Source organism: Chlorocebus sabaeus, chromosome 11, assembly GCF_047675955.1.
Source record: "Chlorocebus sabaeus isolate Y175 chromosome 11, mChlSab1.0.hap1, whole genome shotgun sequence".
NCBI classification, from domain to species: domain Eukaryota; kingdom Metazoa; phylum Chordata; class Mammalia; order Primates; family Cercopithecidae; genus Chlorocebus; species Chlorocebus sabaeus.
Window position 1 is genome coordinate 53,827,487 of NC_132914.1, and position 16,416 is coordinate 53,843,902.

The 16,416-nt window shown below is 46.0% G+C and overlaps 1 protein-coding gene across 2 annotated transcripts in view; it reads right to left on the bottom strand.

The window, feature by feature from the left end:
• Positions 1–16,416, bottom strand: part of CS (citrate synthase) — a 31,117-nt gene that overhangs the window by 10,743 nt on the left and 3,958 nt on the right. Inside the window, exons 2-7 of one of the 2 annotated variants that reach the window (XM_008003645.3) lie at positions 10,404–10,490; positions 4,780–4,830; positions 4,110–4,217; positions 1,931–1,996; positions 1,037–1,168; positions 598–786 (exon numbers count right to left, since the gene is read on the bottom strand). In XM_008003645.3, coding sequence (XP_008001836.1) covers positions 598–786; positions 1,037–1,168; positions 1,931–1,996; positions 4,110–4,217; positions 4,780–4,830; positions 10,404–10,406 — 549 coding nt within the window. In that variant the 5' untranslated portion in view covers positions 10,407–10,490. The remainder of the gene's footprint in view (positions 1–597; positions 787–1,036; positions 1,169–1,930; positions 1,997–4,109; positions 4,218–4,779; positions 4,831–10,403; positions 10,491–16,416) is intronic. The other variant, XM_008003644.3, reaches the window with a different exon arrangement.

Below are 16,416 nucleotides of genomic sequence, written 5' to 3' on the forward strand. Positions count from 1 at the left end.
GTTTCAACAGCCCTGTGTACATACCTCTGTTACAGCAAGACTATGGAATTTTTTTTTAGATGGAGTCTCACTCTGTCACCTAGGCTGAAGTGCAGTGGTGCAGTCTCGGCTCATTGAAACCTCTACCTCCCGGGTTCAAGTGATTCTTCTGCCTCAGCCTCCTGAGTAGCCGGGATTACAGGCGGCCGCCATCACGCCCAGCTAATTTTTGTATTTTTAGTAGAGATGGGGTTTCACCATATTGGCCAAACTGGCCTCGAACTCCTGACCTTGTGATCCGCCCACCTTGGCCTCCCAAAATGGGATTATAGGCATGAGCCACTGTGCCCGGCTGACTATGGAATTTTAATAATTTTTTTTTTTACACATATGTCAGACTAACCAAACAAACAGTCTTGGTGATAGAAACCATACTCTACTCAGCTTTGTAATTCCAACAACTGACAAAAAACAAGCCTCCAGTGAAAATTCGTTAAGTTAGTTTCTGATTAACTCAGAGGTAATTTTTCTAAAGATTCTATATTTTTTTTCCTTCCCTTCACACTCAAGTCCTTTCACTCCCCATCACACACGGATCACCCCACCCAAACTTCCTACCTCCCAGTACTTGGTTCGGCTGATACCCTCTGCATATGCTCGGGCAAAGTTACTTTCACTGTTGAGGGCTGTAACGGCTGCACTGAGCTGAGACATGGGGTGTAGATTGGTGGGAAAGTTGTCCAGCATGGTGACCACATGGGAAGGCAGAGCTGCCCTCTTTGCCCACTCTTTTGAGAGCCAAGATACCTGTGGAAAAAGAGTGCTTAGAACACCAGAAAGGACAAGGAAGAAGAAAAATAAAAAAGGACAGCAACATCTGAGTAAAAAAAAACCCAAGACAGTTGAATCCAATCCATTTACATAGCAGAACTCTGCTCTGATTTCTTCCCCTCACTACGCACCTCTATAAATGCTGGATCAGCATTATGTGTCTGAGATTAGAGAAAGGCAATGAAGAAGGGGAATGAGAAGAGCTAATAACAACCTTCTGCTTTACCTGTTCCTCTGTTGGGATCTGTCCAGTTACCAGCAGCCAAAATAAGCCCTCAGGCAGGGGCTCTTCCCCACCCTTAGCCTTGGGTAGCAGTTTCTGGCATTCAGGGATACTAAAGCCTCGGAAACGGATGCCCTTGAGAGAAGAGAATTACAACTCAAGTTTATAGAAGTCACACAACTGACTGGTCTTACTCATCAGGCCTTACAACAAGTTAGAGCAGAACTTTTTTGTAGATATGGGGTCTTGCTATGTTGCTCAGACTGGGCCCAATCTTCTGACCTCAAGCAATTCTCCACCTTGGCCTCCCAAAGTGTTAGGATTACAGGGGCAAGCCACCATGCCTAGCCCAGAATTTTTTTTTTCCCCCAAGATGGAGTCTCGCACTGTTACCCAGGCTGGAGTGCAGTGGCGCGATCTCGGCTCACTGCAAACTCCACCTCCTGGGTTCACGCCATTCTCCTGCCTCAGCCTCCTGAGTAGCTGGGACTACAGGTGCCTGCCACCACGCCTGGCTAATTTTTTGTATTTTTAGTAGAGACAGGGTTTCACCGTGTTAGCCAGGATTGTCTTGACCTCCTGACCACGTGATTGGCCCACCTCAGCCTCTCAAAGTGCTGGGATTACAGGCGTGAGCCCCCGCGCCTGGCCCAGAACAGAACTTTTAAAGCTTAAATCTTCACATAACTTACCTCTGGTTTTGTACTTTTATTTTTATTAGTTGATATATTTAAAAGGTAAACTTGTTCTTCAATTATTCCATACATATGTCTTCTCTACCTTCCAATATATGAAGCTAGGTGCTCTGTTTTGTGCTTACCCTTACTGGTCCAATCCACAGTTTGCATATTTGCACAAACTCAATGATTATTAGTAATTGATATGAAAATGTCTTACCTCATCAGGATCAAGAACGGATGTTTCATAGACCAATCCCTTCATGCCTCTCATGCCACCATACATCTAGAGGATAAAGAAAAAAGGAAAAAAAAAAAAAGAGGCTGTGGCTAGCAATCAGAATGATTCAGGCTAGAACTTGTTAGAACTTCATGGGATCTGGGAGAGAAAATTCATTCTTTGACTTGTAAGACTTCATTTGGTGAGAGATGTCTGAGGAGTCAGCTTACTAAAGAATTAAACTTTGTGGCCAGGCACAGTGGGTGACACCTGTAATCCCAGCACTTTAGGAAGCTGAGGCAGGTGGATCACCTGAGGTCAAGAGTTTGAGACCAGCCTGGCCAACATGGTGAAACCATGTCTCCACTAAAAATAAAAAATTAGCAGGCATGGTGGTATGTGCCTGTAATCCCAGCTACTTGGGAGGCTGAGGCAGGAGAATCGCTTGAACCCAGGAGGCAGAAGTTGCAGTAAGCCAAGATCACACCATTGCATTTCAGCCTGGGTGACAAGAGCAAAACTCCATCTCAAAAAAAAAAAAAAAGAGAGAGAGAGAAAAAAGAAACTTTGTGGCCAGCTGCAGTGGGGCTCATGCTTGTAATCCCAGCACTTTGGGAGGCTGAGGAGGAGGGAGGATCACTAGAGCCTCTCACAGAGTCTCACTGTCACTCAGGCTGGAGTGCAGTGGTGCAATCACAGCTTATTACAGCCTTGACTTGCAGGCTCAGGTGATCCACCCACTTCAGCCTCCTGAGTAGCTGGGATTACAGGAACGTGCCACCATGTCCGGCTAATTTTTTGTAGTTTTTTTTTTTTTTTTTTAAGAAACGGAGTTTAGGCTGGTCACAGTGGCTCACGCCTGTAATCCTGGCACTTTGGGAGGCTGAGGTGGGCAGATCACGAGGTCAGGATGTCGAGACCATCTTGGCCAACATGGTGAAACCCCATCTCTACTAAAGATACAACAATTAGCTGGGCGTTTGTGGCGTGTGCCTGTAATCCCAGCTACTCGGGAGACTGAGGCAGGAGAATCACTTGAACCCGGAAGGCAGAGGTTGTAGTGAGCCAAGATCATGCCACTGCACTCCAGCCTGGTGATACAGTGAGATTCCGTCTCAAAAAAATAAAAAATATAAAAAATAAAATAAAACAAAAAAAGAAATGGGGTTTTGCCAGCCATATTGCCCAAGCTGATCTTTTTTTTTTTTTCCCAGATGGAGTCTCACTCTGTTGCCCAGGCTGGAGTGCAATGGCGTAATCTCGGCTCACTACAACCTCTGCATCCTGGGTTTAAGTGATCTTCCTGCCTCAGGCTCCTGAGTAGTTGGGATTACAGTTGCCTGCCACTACACCCAGCTAATTTTTATATTTTTAGTAGAGACAGAGTTTCACCATGTTGGCCAGGCTGCTCTCGAACTCCTGACCTCAGGTGAGCCGCCCGCCTCGGCCTCCTAAAGTGCTGGGATTACAGGCATGAGCCACTGCACCAGGCCTGGAAATGAAATTTTTTAAGTTGAGAAATCACTATCTTTCTTTTTTTTTTGTTTTGGAGATAGTCTCCGTCTGTTGCCCAGGCTATATAGTACAGTGGCATAATCATGGCTCACTGCAGCCCTGAACTCTTGGGCTCAAGCAATCCTCCTGCCTCTGCCTTCCCAGTAGCTGTGACTACAGGGGCATCCCACCATCTCTGGCTAATTTAAAAAATTTTTCTTTCATAAAGATGGTATCTCCCTTTGTTGATCGAGCTGGTTAACTCCCCGCTTCAAGTGATTCTCCATCTGCAGCCTCCCCAAATGCTGAGATAATAGGCATGAGCCATCGCGCCCAGTCACTATCTTTAATATTTCTGTTTGATTCCTTTTCTTATTGTATTTCACTTTTTTCCTCCTGCCCACTCAACCACTCCCCAACATACCCTACCCTCAAATTCCAACCAATCAAAGCAAACACAATGAGTTCTATTCTAGGAGAAGGGGATGGAGACCAATAAGCTAAAAACTGTTGAGAAACTATCACCTGAGCTGCTCAGAATCTGAAGGATAGGGAAAAGTCATCCTAAAGCTGTCCTACAGGGCCCGTGGGACAGAATGCTTTTGAAAAGTCAGTGGGAGAATGGTACTTTTGTTGAAGCACATTACAGAGCTACTTTTCCTAGCCAAAGTCACACAACCCTTACCATGTCCACAGTGATTTGGCCCACCACCGTCTTGCCATGTTGCTGCCTGAAGGTCTTAATTCTGGCCTGCTCCTTAGGTATCAGGTCAGCCAATATGTCTTTCAAATTCTAAAAAGAAAAGTAGAAGGGCTAAGCAATGGTCTAAAAGTTTATTAGATTTCCTACAAAGTAGGTGTGTGAATAATTTGCTTTTTAGAGCTGACTTTATCTGCCGGGGAAGTCTGGCCAACTACTCTGCATAAATGCGGGTAAAATAGTAGGCAGGTGGAGGAAGGAATGAACAGTTAATGTTTAATGGGACAGTTTCTCAGTTTGGGCAGATAAAAGTTCTGGAGATGGATGGTTGCACAATAATGTTAACATATTTACTGCCACTGAACCATATACTTAAAAATGATTAAAATGGTAAATTTTATGCATATTTTACACTATTAAAACATTTAAGAGAATTAGGCAAATATATTGATATTTCCATCTCATTATACCATTCAGTAAATTATTTCTTAAATAGTAGTATAATAATAATAGCAGCTATAACAATAACAATAATAATAAACACTCCCAGGAAATACTCAGGATAATAACAGGCCAGGTGGTTGCCAAATCCTCTGCCCCAAGGTCAGGCTGGCCCCAGTGATTCTTATTCTTAGTCTTCTTTTCCAAACCTTACCGTAGAGGAAGCACTGGCATGCCGGGCTGCAAGAACAAGACAAGATGCATTCTGCAAAGCAAAAAAGAAAACCTTACATAACAGTTACCCCTCCCTCCTTTGTATTAACAAGAAGGAGTTACAGTGACTACCTCTCTCTTCATCTTAGCCTCTTAGGGCAGTTTGACACAAGAAGGTGTAAAAGGCCCGGAACAGTTTGGAAGGAGTTACCACTATGGAGACAGCAGGAGGTTTAACTCTGCTTTTTTTCATCTATAGCTTCACTAGCATTCCTTGAAGACAGTCTCTTTCCCATCATCTGGGTTCCAGAGCAGAGCAGTTGTCAGTATTTTTGAGTGACTCCAAGGAAAACGAACGAAGAAACTGAGCAATTACTTAACACTGCTGTTAAGATCTCTCGTGCACCTGGTCTTTTGGCAGCACTTCAACCTCTCTAGTCTGGGAAAGACCACAGGCAGAGGGCAGCCTTTCACAAGGGTACTTCTGACCCTCCTGGAAAAAGCACAAAGATTATCTACAAAGAAGCTGACAGAAGACTACTCATTAGCAGAAATGGAAACTTACAAAGTTTCCAAGAGTGTCAAAAGAAAATAATTAGTTTGGCTGGGTGCGGTGGCTCATGCCTGTAATCCCAGCACTTTGGGATGCTGAGGTGGGTGGATCACCTTAGGTCAGGAGTTCAAGACCAGCCTTGCCAACATGGTGAAACCTGTCTCTACTAAAAATACAAAAATTAGCCAGCTGTGGTATGGGCGGGCACCTGTAATCCCAGCTACTCAGGAGGCTGAGGTGGGAGAATGGCTTAAACCTGGGAGGCAGAGGTTGCAGTGAGCCAAGATTGCGCCATTGCACTCCAGCCTGGGCAAATGAGCAAGACTCTGTCAAAAAAAAAAAAAAAAAAAAAAAAAGAGAGAAAATAATTAGTTTAGACAGGTAGTTTCTTTTTTCCTCAAAGAAAAACTACATCTATGAGAGGATTGTCAAGTTGCAATAAAGTTCAAACACCAACTTTGTGAGTTTTCTTTTTTTGAGACAGAGTTTCACTCTTGTTGCCCAGACTGGAGTGCAAAGGCATGATCTCAGCTCACCGCAACCTCTGCCTTCTGGGTTCAAGCGATTCTCCTGCCTTAGCCTCCCTAGTAGCTAGGATTACAGGCATGCACCACCACGCCTGGCTAATTTTTTTTTGTATTTTTAGTAGAGATGGGGTTTCACCATGTTGGCCAGGCTGGTCTCAAACTCCTGACCTCAGGTGATCCGCCTGCCTCGGCCTCTCAAAGTGCTGGGATTACTGGCATAAGCCACTACACTAGGCCATACACCAACTTTGAAATAAGATGACCAATTAGGTTACTAACTAGGAATACGGCCTGAGGCAAGGAAATTAATTTTTCTGTAGTAGATTTTGAAAACAAATTGAGATAATCATATCAAGCCTAAGTTTTCTGCTCTATAAAATGGTTCTAATACCACACACCTTACAGAATAGTCCCATGATAATTAAATTACAGTGGACATAAAAGTGCTTTGCAAACTTAGAAGATTACACACAGAAATAAACTAATCCTGGAGCAAGGCTGCACCTGTCCTCCTTTTGTCAAAAGGCCAGAGACACCTTTTGTAGCAACTACTGCACTGCTCTCCGTGTAGAAAATTGCTACCTGCCTGGGGTGAGAGTTCTATAGGGTTGAAGGCTTTTTAGAATTTTTTTTTTTTGAGATGGAGTCTCACTCTGTCACCCACACTGGAGTGCAATGGTGGGATCTCGGCTCACTGCAAACTCTGGCTCCTGAGTTCAAGTGATTCTCGTGCCTCAGCTTCCTGAGTAGCTGGGATTATAGGCACGCGCCACCATGCTTGGCTAATTTTTGTATTTTTAGTAGGGACAGAGTTTCATCATGTTGTCTAGGCTGGTCTCAAACTCCTGACATCTGGTGATATGCCTACCTCGGCCTCCCAGAGTTTTAGAATTTTTAAAATTTAGTCCCTATTTCTGCTGGGGCGGAGAGGAGGACTGAAAAGAGGCCCTTCAGAAAGGTCACTCTTTCCCCCAGGCTGGAATATAGTGGCATGTTCACAGTTCACTGTAGCCTTGAATTCCTGGGCTCAAGTGATACTCCCACCTCAGCCTCCTGAGTAGCTGGGACTACAGGTGCACATCACCAAGCCCAGCTAATTAAAAAAAAAAAAATTTTGTAGAAATGGGGTCCTGCTATGTCGCCCAGGCTGGTCTCCAGTGGTCCTGGGCTCAAGTGATCCTCCATTCTCAGCCTCCCAAATGCTGGGATTACAGGTATGCAACACCACACCCCGCCAGGAAAGATTACTTTTTTTTTTTTTTTTTTTTTGAGACAGAGTCTCGCTCTGTCTCCCAGGCTGGAGTGCAGTGGCCTGATCTCAGCTCACTGCAAGCTCCGCCTCCCAGGTTCACGCCATTCTCCTGCCTCAGCCTCCCGAGTAGCTGGAACAACAGGCGCCCGCCACCTCGCCCGGCTAGTTTTTTGTATTTTTTAGTAGAGACCGGATTTCACCGTGTTAGCCAGGATGGTCTCGATCTCCTGACCTCGTGATCCACCCGTCTTGGCCTCCCAAAGTGCTGGGATTACAGGCTTGAGCCACCCAAAGATTACTTTTAAAAGAATCAATCCAAAGGAAATTCAGAGAGCATAGACCAAGCCAGTATGTTCCTAAAGCAAAGGAGGAACACCTCAACTAGTTACCAGGGCTGTCCTTAACTCCTTTTCTTAACTTTCTAAAGAGTCTCCTCTTTCGGCCAGGCGCGGTGGCTCAAGCCTGTAATCCCAGCACTTTGGGAGGCCGAGGCGGGTGGATCACGAGGTCAGGAGATCGAGACCATCCTGGCTAACACGGTGAAACCCCGTCTCTACTAAAAAAATACAAAAAACTAGCCAGGCGAGGTGGTGGGCGCCTGTAGTCCTAGCTACTCGGGAGGCTGAGGCAGGAGAATGGTGTAAACCCGGGAGGCGGAGCTTGCAGTGAGCTGAGATCCGGCCACCGCACTCCAGCCCGGGTGACAGAGCTAGACTCCATCTCCTCTTTCTTATTGAGGATCACTTGAGCAAGAAATAGGCAGCACAAACAGCCCTTCATAGCCCTTACACCCGACATGGGCAAATAGGAAGCTGAACCCAGCACTGAAGATGTAACTTTGCTCGCTCTTTCTTTCTCTCTCTCTCTTTTTTCTTTCTTTCACAAAAAAAGTGGGCAAAGAAAACATGCTAATAACTTCAAACTATTGTTCTACAGAGTTAACCTTGTTTAAGCTATTCCACGGTTTAAAGTCCCACAGATTCTCTATTATAGAGGCCCCTTGTCCCAGAGACTGCATCAGCCCAGCAGGAGACCTTTTAATTGTGGGTGGTTGTTTGCTGTGGTGATTTTTTAAAAATTATATATTTTAAACTTTTTTTTTATAGAGACGGGGTCTTGCTATATTGTCCTGGCTGGTTTCGAACTCCTGGGCTCAAGCGATCCTCCTACTACCTCAGTCTCCCTTAGTGCTGAGATTACAGGCATGAGCCGCTGCAACCAGCTGACTTTCTGTTTTGTTTTGAGACAGCATCTTGCTCTGTTGCCCAGGCTGAGTGCAGTGGCTTGATCTCGGCTCCCTGCAACCTCCGCCTCCCAGGTTCAAGCGATTCTCCTGCCTCAGCCTCTCGAGTAGCCAGGACTACAGGCACCCGCCACCATGCCCAGCTAATTTTTGTAGTTTTTTAGTAGAGACAGGGTTTCACCACGTTGGCCAGGCTGGTCTCAAACTCCTGACCTCAAATGATCTACTTGCCTCAGCCTCCTAAAGTGCTGGGAATATAGGAATGAGCCACAGTGCCCAGCAGATTTTCTGTTTTTTGTTTGTTTGTTTTTGAGAAGGAGTCTCACACTGCAACCCAGGCTGGAGTGCAATGGCACGATCTTGGCTCACTGCAACCTCTGTCTCCTGGGTTCATGCGATTCTCCTGCCTCAGCCCCCTGAGTAGCTAAGATTATAGGTGCACACCAACACACCTGGCTAATTTTTTGTATTTTTAGTAGAGATGGAGTTTCACTATGTTGGCCAGACTGGTCTTGAACTTCTGACCTCGTGATCCATCCACCTCGGCCTCTCAAAGTGCTGGAATTACAGGCGTGAGCCACCACGCCCAGCTCAGACTTTCTATTTTTAAAGAGTCTACAGGGAACATCATATGAAAGAAGTTGAAGTCTCTCCATAATTTTTCCATTTCTAAACCATCTTGAAGTTTCTATAATGGTTGGCCAGGCGCAGTAGTTTATGTTGTAATTGGAGGGTGGGCGGATCACTTGAGGTCAGTTTGAGACCAGCCTGGCCAACATGGTAAAACCCCCACATCTACTAAAAATCATTTCTACTACACTTCTCTATGACTTACTGGCTAACTCTAGCCAAATCATTTAACCTTTCTGTGCCTCAGTTTCTGTATCTGTATAAGGGGAAACAATAATAATGCCTGCTTCAAAGGATTGTTATGAAGATTAAGTGTGTCAATATTTACAAAGCATTTAAAACTGTGTCTGGCACAGCCCAAGTGCTATGTGTTTGTTACATAATAAATATGATAGCCACTTTCTTTTTCTAATTTTTTTGAGACGGAATCTCGCTCTGTCACCCAGGCTGGAGTGCAGTGGCGCAATCTCCACTTACAGCAAGCTCCGCTGTCCAGGTTCACGCCATTCTCCTGCCTTAGCCTCCCAAGCAGCTGGGACTACAGGCGCCTGCCACCATGCCCAGCTAATTTTTTTTGTATTTTTAGTAGAGACGGGGTTTCACTGTGTTAGCCAGGATGGTCTGGATCTCCTGACCTCGTGATCCGCCCGCCCCGGCCTCCCTAACTGCTGGGATTACAGACGTGAGTCACCGCACCCGGCCTATGATAGCCACTTTCTAGCACTCTTCGGTGTCAGGTTCAGTCATGTTTTTTGCTAAACCTGAAGCTTAAGAAAAACAAAGATATCAGAGGAATTTTAAAGGCAGCAATTCATTGGTAAGATTGCTCAAAAGGGTAGAGTAGAAAAAAATTCAACTTAGGACAGCTTCATCTAATGATGTAGATAGAGTACAGAGCACTTGATTTGGAGTTAGGAAAGGAAATCAGGGTTCTAAGTCCTAGCTCCATTACTAATTAACTAAGACAACCAAAGCAAAACAATTAACTACTATTTATCTTCCCATTTCCATAATTAAGATAACACTTAAACTACTTAACTCAGAGTCTGATTCTCAGGCTCCAATAAAGACATATATGCAAAAGTAGTCAAGTCTTATTACTTAAAATGTGACCTCCTCGCCAGAAGTATTAACATTCCTTGGGCCTCATACCTACTGAATCCAAATAGTTTAGATATGGGGTTACCAAGGACCAAGTACTAAATTAACTTTCTGCCACTTTCCCACTGTGTTATCTTGGCTATGTAACCTAATTTTTAAGTCTCAGTTTTTACATTTCTAAAATGGTAACAATAAAAGCCAATTTCAGAGTAGTTAACTAAATAAAATAATATTCATAAAAGCATCTAGAACAGTGCCTTGTGCATAGCTGAATTCAGTAAATATTTGTTTCTTAGAAATGCGTTGGCCTATTACCTACCATCAAGTGTCAGAACTTCCTGGGAGTGGGATCCCAGGAAAGAGGCAGTCAAGCCTGAGGCAGAGGTGAATGGATAATTCCTTCCAGCTGTGAAATACAAAATAAAGTCCCAATTTTCTTTCTTTTCTTTTCTTTTCTTTTAAACAGCCATCAAGGAAAAGATACCAGTTTTCTTTTTAAGGGCTTCTTGACCAAAAAGGGAGGAGTCTCACGGAGAGGAAATAAATTTAACTAACCCACCAGCAGAGCAAATGACTCTAGACAGGAGGTGCTTGAGGACTGTCACACCAAAGGCTACATATCATTTCCTCTACCGCGTGGCTGCCAAAGAAAGCTGCTGAATGGCTCTGAACAGTACATTCAGGTTATATTCACTGATGAGACAGGTAGATTACAAACCTCTGAATCATCCCTGAACATCTACCTCCCAGCTTCTCCCCTAACCCTGGAGGTGTGACAGTTGGGCTTTTGGTTTCTGGATGCACGCCACCTGTAGAGTCACCTTACTGGAACAGCAGCTCTCAGGTGAATCAGGCAGTCATCTCACTCAATAGGTCAACTCCTTCATGGGGAGAGTTGGAGAGGGTTACTTCCAAAGACAAGGGCCTGGCTCACAATGTCTGACAGTCAGTATTCTCTATAGTGTGGAGGTGGCGTTATCACAATCACTAAGAGGTTTTTCCCCCACAATCACTAAGAGCTCATTTGTTGCCAACCCTTACAAGAACTCCTCTAGTGAGTCTGCTATTATTGATAGAAGTGGGCTGTAGCCCTCAAATGTGGTAAGATGAAAAAACATAAAAATTAAAAGAGGCCAGGTGTGGTGACTAACACCTTCCTTTGTTCTCCTCTGCCTTTGCCTCTTTTCAAAAGTTCTGTTGCAGCCGGGTGCAGTGGCTCATGCCTGTAATCCCAGCACTTTGGGAGGCTGAGGCGGGCAGATCACGAGGTCAGGAGATCAAGACCATCCTGGCTAACACGGCGAAACCCCGTCTCTACTAAAAATACAAAAAACTAGCCGGGTGAGTTGGCGGGCGCCTGTAATCCCAGCTACTCGGGAGGCTGAGGCAGGAGAATGGCGTGAACCCGGGAGGCGGAGCTTGCAGTGAGCTGAGATCCGGCCACTGCACTCCAGCCTGGGCGACAGAGCGAGACTCCGTCTCAAAAAAAAAAAAAAAAAAACAACCCAAAAAATTAGCCAGGTGTGGTGGTAGGCGCCTGTAGTCCCAGCTACTCGGGAGGCTGAGGCAGGAGAATGGCGTGAACCTGGGAGACGGAGCTTGCAGTGAGCCGAGATCTTGCGGCCGCACTCCAGCCAGCCTGGGCGACAGAGGGAGACTCCATCTCAAACAAACAAACAAAAAAAAAGCCGGGCGCAGTGGCTCAAGCCTGTAATCCCAGCACTTTGGGAGGCGGAGACGGGTGGATCATGAGGTCAGGAGATCGAGACCATCCCGGCAAACATGGTGAAACTCCGTCTCTACTAAAAATACAAAAAATAAAAAAAATTAGCCGGGCGTGGTGGTGGGCGCCTGTAGTCCCAGCTTATCGGAAGGCTGAGGCAGGAGAATGGCGTGAACCTGGGAGGCGGCGGACCTTGCAGTGAGCGGAGATCGCTCCACTGCACTCCAGCCTGGGCGACAGAGCGATACTCCGTCTCAAAAAAAAAAAAAAGAAGTTCTAAGTTGCTAGCCAATCAGGACAAATACAAAATGCGAGGTCCCATTCCAGCCAATGGAAACTGGACACAGCAATAGGGTGGATGCGCCAGGTTATAAATGACCTTGTCTCCTTCGTTCGGTGTACTCTCGAGGCAAAACTGCTGGCATGTACCCTTTCTGCAGAAAGTATAAAAATGGCCTTGATGGCCAGGTGCGGTGGCTCACGCCTGTAATCCCAGCACTTTGGGAGGCCGAGGCGGGCGAATCATGAGGTCAGGAGATTGAGACCATCCTGGCTAACATGGTGAAACCCCGTCTCTACTAAAAACAAACAAACAAACAAACAAACAACAACAAAAAAAAGCCGGGTGTCATGGTGGGCGCCTGTAGTCCCAGCTACTCGGAGGCTGAGGCAGGAGAATGGCGTGAACCTGGGAGACGGACCTTGCAGTGAGCAAAGTTGGCGCCACTGCACTCCAGCCTGGGTGACAGAGGGAGACTCCATCTCAAAAGAAAAAAAGGCCTTGCTGAGTAAATTTATGTTCAAGTGTTGTTTCTTTACAGCACCAGAGAACAAGCATTTCAAACAGGAGGCTGAGGCAAAAGAATCGCTTGAACCCAGGAGGCTGAAGCTGCAGTGAGCTGAGATTGTGCTACTGTACTCCAGCCTGGGCAACAGAGGAGACTCTCAAAAAACAAAACAATCCCACTTACTCAATATAGGTTATTTTCCTCTTACTCCTTAGCCTATTATCATCACAGTCCCATATCTAGCACCCTCACCCTACAGTCAAGCAGCCAAATTTTCTTTGATTCTCCATCCTAGGCACATCCGGAGTCTGTCTGTCCTGCTGCATAGCCAGGATATGTCCTACCACATATCCACATAACCAACGTTAAAACCTTGGGGGAGGCTGGGCACAGTGGCTCATGCCTACAATCCCAGCATTTCTGAATTAAAAAGCAAGACTCCATCTCTACAAAAAATAATTTAAAAAATTAGAAAACAGGCTGGACGCAGCTCTCGCCTGTAATCCCAGCACTTTAGGAGGCCAAGGCGGGTGGATCACCTGATGTCAGGAGTTCAAGACCAGCTTGGCCAACATGGTGAAACCCTGTCTCTACTAAAAATATAAAAATTAGCCAGGCGTGGTGGCACACGCCTGTAGTCCCAGCTACTCGGGAGGCTGAGGCAGGAGAATTGCTTGGACCCGGAAGGCGGAGGTTGCAGTGAGCTGAGATCGCACCACTGCACTCCAGCTTGGGTGACAGAGCAAGACTCCGTCTCAAAATAATAATACTAAAAAAAATTTAGAAAACAAAACAAAAAAACCTTGGGGAAGAAGCTCCTGATTGTAACAGGGACTTCATCCTTCATCAACAAAAGATCAGGCCTGGCTTAGCTGATGGAGCAAACACAATACACTAATAACCAGTAGGGAAAAATCCTGTGCTACAGACACTTCCAATGCAGAAGGAACAACTTGCATTCAGAGAAAACTAACACAAATAGGACAAAGGCTCCTCTCTCCCCAGAACCAGGTCAGAGAACTAAAGCCATTTAATGTGTGTGTTTCACAATGATGATACTGGAAGTCGGTTTGGCACTACACGGTCAGGCCACTTAAAAGCCTGAGCAGAGTAATCTACAGATTTCATACTTTGACCTCCTTCATAGTCACAGACATTTCCTTAATAATTCTACCTGTCATTTTCCAACAGTTTCGCCACGTGAACAGTCGCTGATCATGGCAGGGTGCAGTGGCTCATGCCTGTAATGCCAGCACTTTTGGGAGGCCAAGGTAGGCCGATCACCTGAGGTCAGAGGTTCAAGACCAGTCTGGCCAACATGGTGAAACCCTGTCTCTACTAAAAATATAAAAATTAGCCGGGTGTGGTGGTGCACGTCTGTAATCTCAGCTAATCGGAGGCTGAGAAAGTACAATTGCTTGAACCCAGGAGGCAGAGGTTGCAGTGAGCCAAGATCATGCCACTGTACTCCTGCCTGGGTGACAGAGCAAGACTCCATCTCAAAAAAAAAAAAAAAAAAAAAAAAAAAAGATGCACTGATCACTCTGTAAGGAAGACTGCAAAAGATACTCCTCCAGCTTCCATCTTCAGAAAGGAATCACAAGTCTATTTTTTGTTTTTTGAGACCAAGTCTCTGTCACCCAGGCTAGCTAGAGTGCAGTGGTGCGATATCGGTTCACTGAAACTTTCGCCCCCTGGGTTCAAGCGAATTCACCTGCCTCAGCCTCCTGAGTAGCTGGGATTATAGGCACCTGCCACCGTACCCAGCCAGGAATCACAAATCTTAAACTTTCCTTTCAGTAGAAACACTTACTATTCGTTTCTTTTTTTTGGAGACGAGTCTCACTCTATTGCCCAGGCTGGAGTGTGGCGGCATGATCTCGGCTCTCTGCAACCTCCGCCACCCCGATTCAAAGTGATTCTTGTGCCTCAGCCTCCCTAGTAGCTGGGATTACAAGCACCTGCCATCACGACTGGCTAATTTGTATATTTTTAGTGGAGAAGGGGTTTCACCATGTTAGCCAGGCTGGTCTTGAACTCCTGACCTCAAGTGATCTGCCCGCCTCAGTCTCCCAAAGTGCTGGGATTACAGGCGTGAACCGGCCGACGCTTATTGTACTTTAATTTAACAAACCTTTTTTTTTTTTTTTTTTTTTTTTTCTGAGATGAGTCTCCCTCTGTCGCCCAGGCTGGAGTGCACTGGCACAGTATTGGCTCACTGCAAGCTCCGCCTCCCGGGTTTACGCCATTCTCCTGCCTCAGCCTCCCAAGTAGCTGGGACTACAGGCACCCGCCACCTCGCCCAGCTAGTTTTTTGTATTTTTTTAGTAGAGACGGGGTTTCACTGTGTTAGCCAAGATGGTCTCGCTCTCCTGACCTCGTGATCCACCCGTCTCGGCCTCCCAAAGCGCTGGGAGCTGGGATTACAGGCTTGAGCCACCACACCCGGCCCAAACTTTTTTTTTTTTTTTTAAAGAGACAAGGTCTTGCTATGTTGCCAGGCTGATCTCAAACTACTGGCCTCGAGTGATCCTCCTACCTCAGCCTCCCAAAGTGCTGGAATTACAGACATGAGCCACCATGCCTAGCTAATATTTCTTGGCCGGGCATGGTGGCTCATGCCTGTATTCCCAGCACTTTGGGAGGCTGAGGTGGGTGGATCACGAGGTTAGGAGAATGAGACCATCCTGGCCAACATGCTGAAACTCGGTCTCTACTAAAAATACAAAAATTAGGCCGGGCGCGGTGGCTCAAGCCTGTAATCCCAGCACTTTGGGAGGCCGAGATGGGTGGATCACGAGGTCAGATCGAGACCATCCTGGCTAATATGGTGAAACCCCATCTCTACTAAAAATACAAAAAAATTAGCCGGGCATGGTGGCAGGCGCCTGTAGTCCCAGCTACTCGGGAGGCTGAGGCAGGAGAATGGCGTGAACCCAGGAGGCGGAGCTTGCAGTGAGCCGAGATAGTGCCACTGCACTCCAGCCTGGGCGACAGAGCAAGACTCTGCCTCAAAACAAACAAACAAACAAACAAAAAAAACACACACAAAAAAAAACAAAAATTAGCTCAGCGTGGCGGTGCATGCCTATAGTTCCAGCTACTCAGGAGGCTGAGGCAAGAGAACCACTTGAACCTGGGAGGCAGAGGTTGCAGTGAGCCGAGATCACACCACTGCACTCCAGCCTGAGTGACAGAGCAAGACTCCATCTCAAGAAAAAAAAAATTCTTGAACACCTACTTATTATGTGTACACTAAGTATATACTAGTGAATAAAGAATATAGGATCTGCCACCATAAGACTTTCTCAGGAATTAGAAACTATTCCCTTACTTCTGCTAGGAGTTCTTATAAGTTTTACCTCCCTGACACTTTAGGGATTTACAAGAAACTTTTCCAGATCCCATCCTACTCTGCAGAATCATTATCTGAAGGTAGGATCCAGGAATCTGCAACATAAGCAAGCATTATAGGTGACAATGCCCACTGTGAGTTTACAGACCTTTTAAAGTAGCATCATGTTAAAAGAAATACAGAGGGCTGGGTGCAGTGGCTCATGCGTGTAATCCCAACACTTTGGGAAGCTGAGACTGGCGGACCGCTTGAGCCCAGGAGTTCGAAACCAGCCTGGACAACATGGCAAAACCCTGTCTCTAAAAAAACTACAAAAAAATTAGCCAGGCATGGCTGTGGTCCCAGGTACTCGGGAGGATTGCTTGAGCCCATGAGGTTGAGGCTGTAGTAATAGCAAGCCATGTTCACACCACTGTACTCCAGCCCAGGTGACAGAGTGAAAGACACTGTCTCCTAAAAAAAAAAA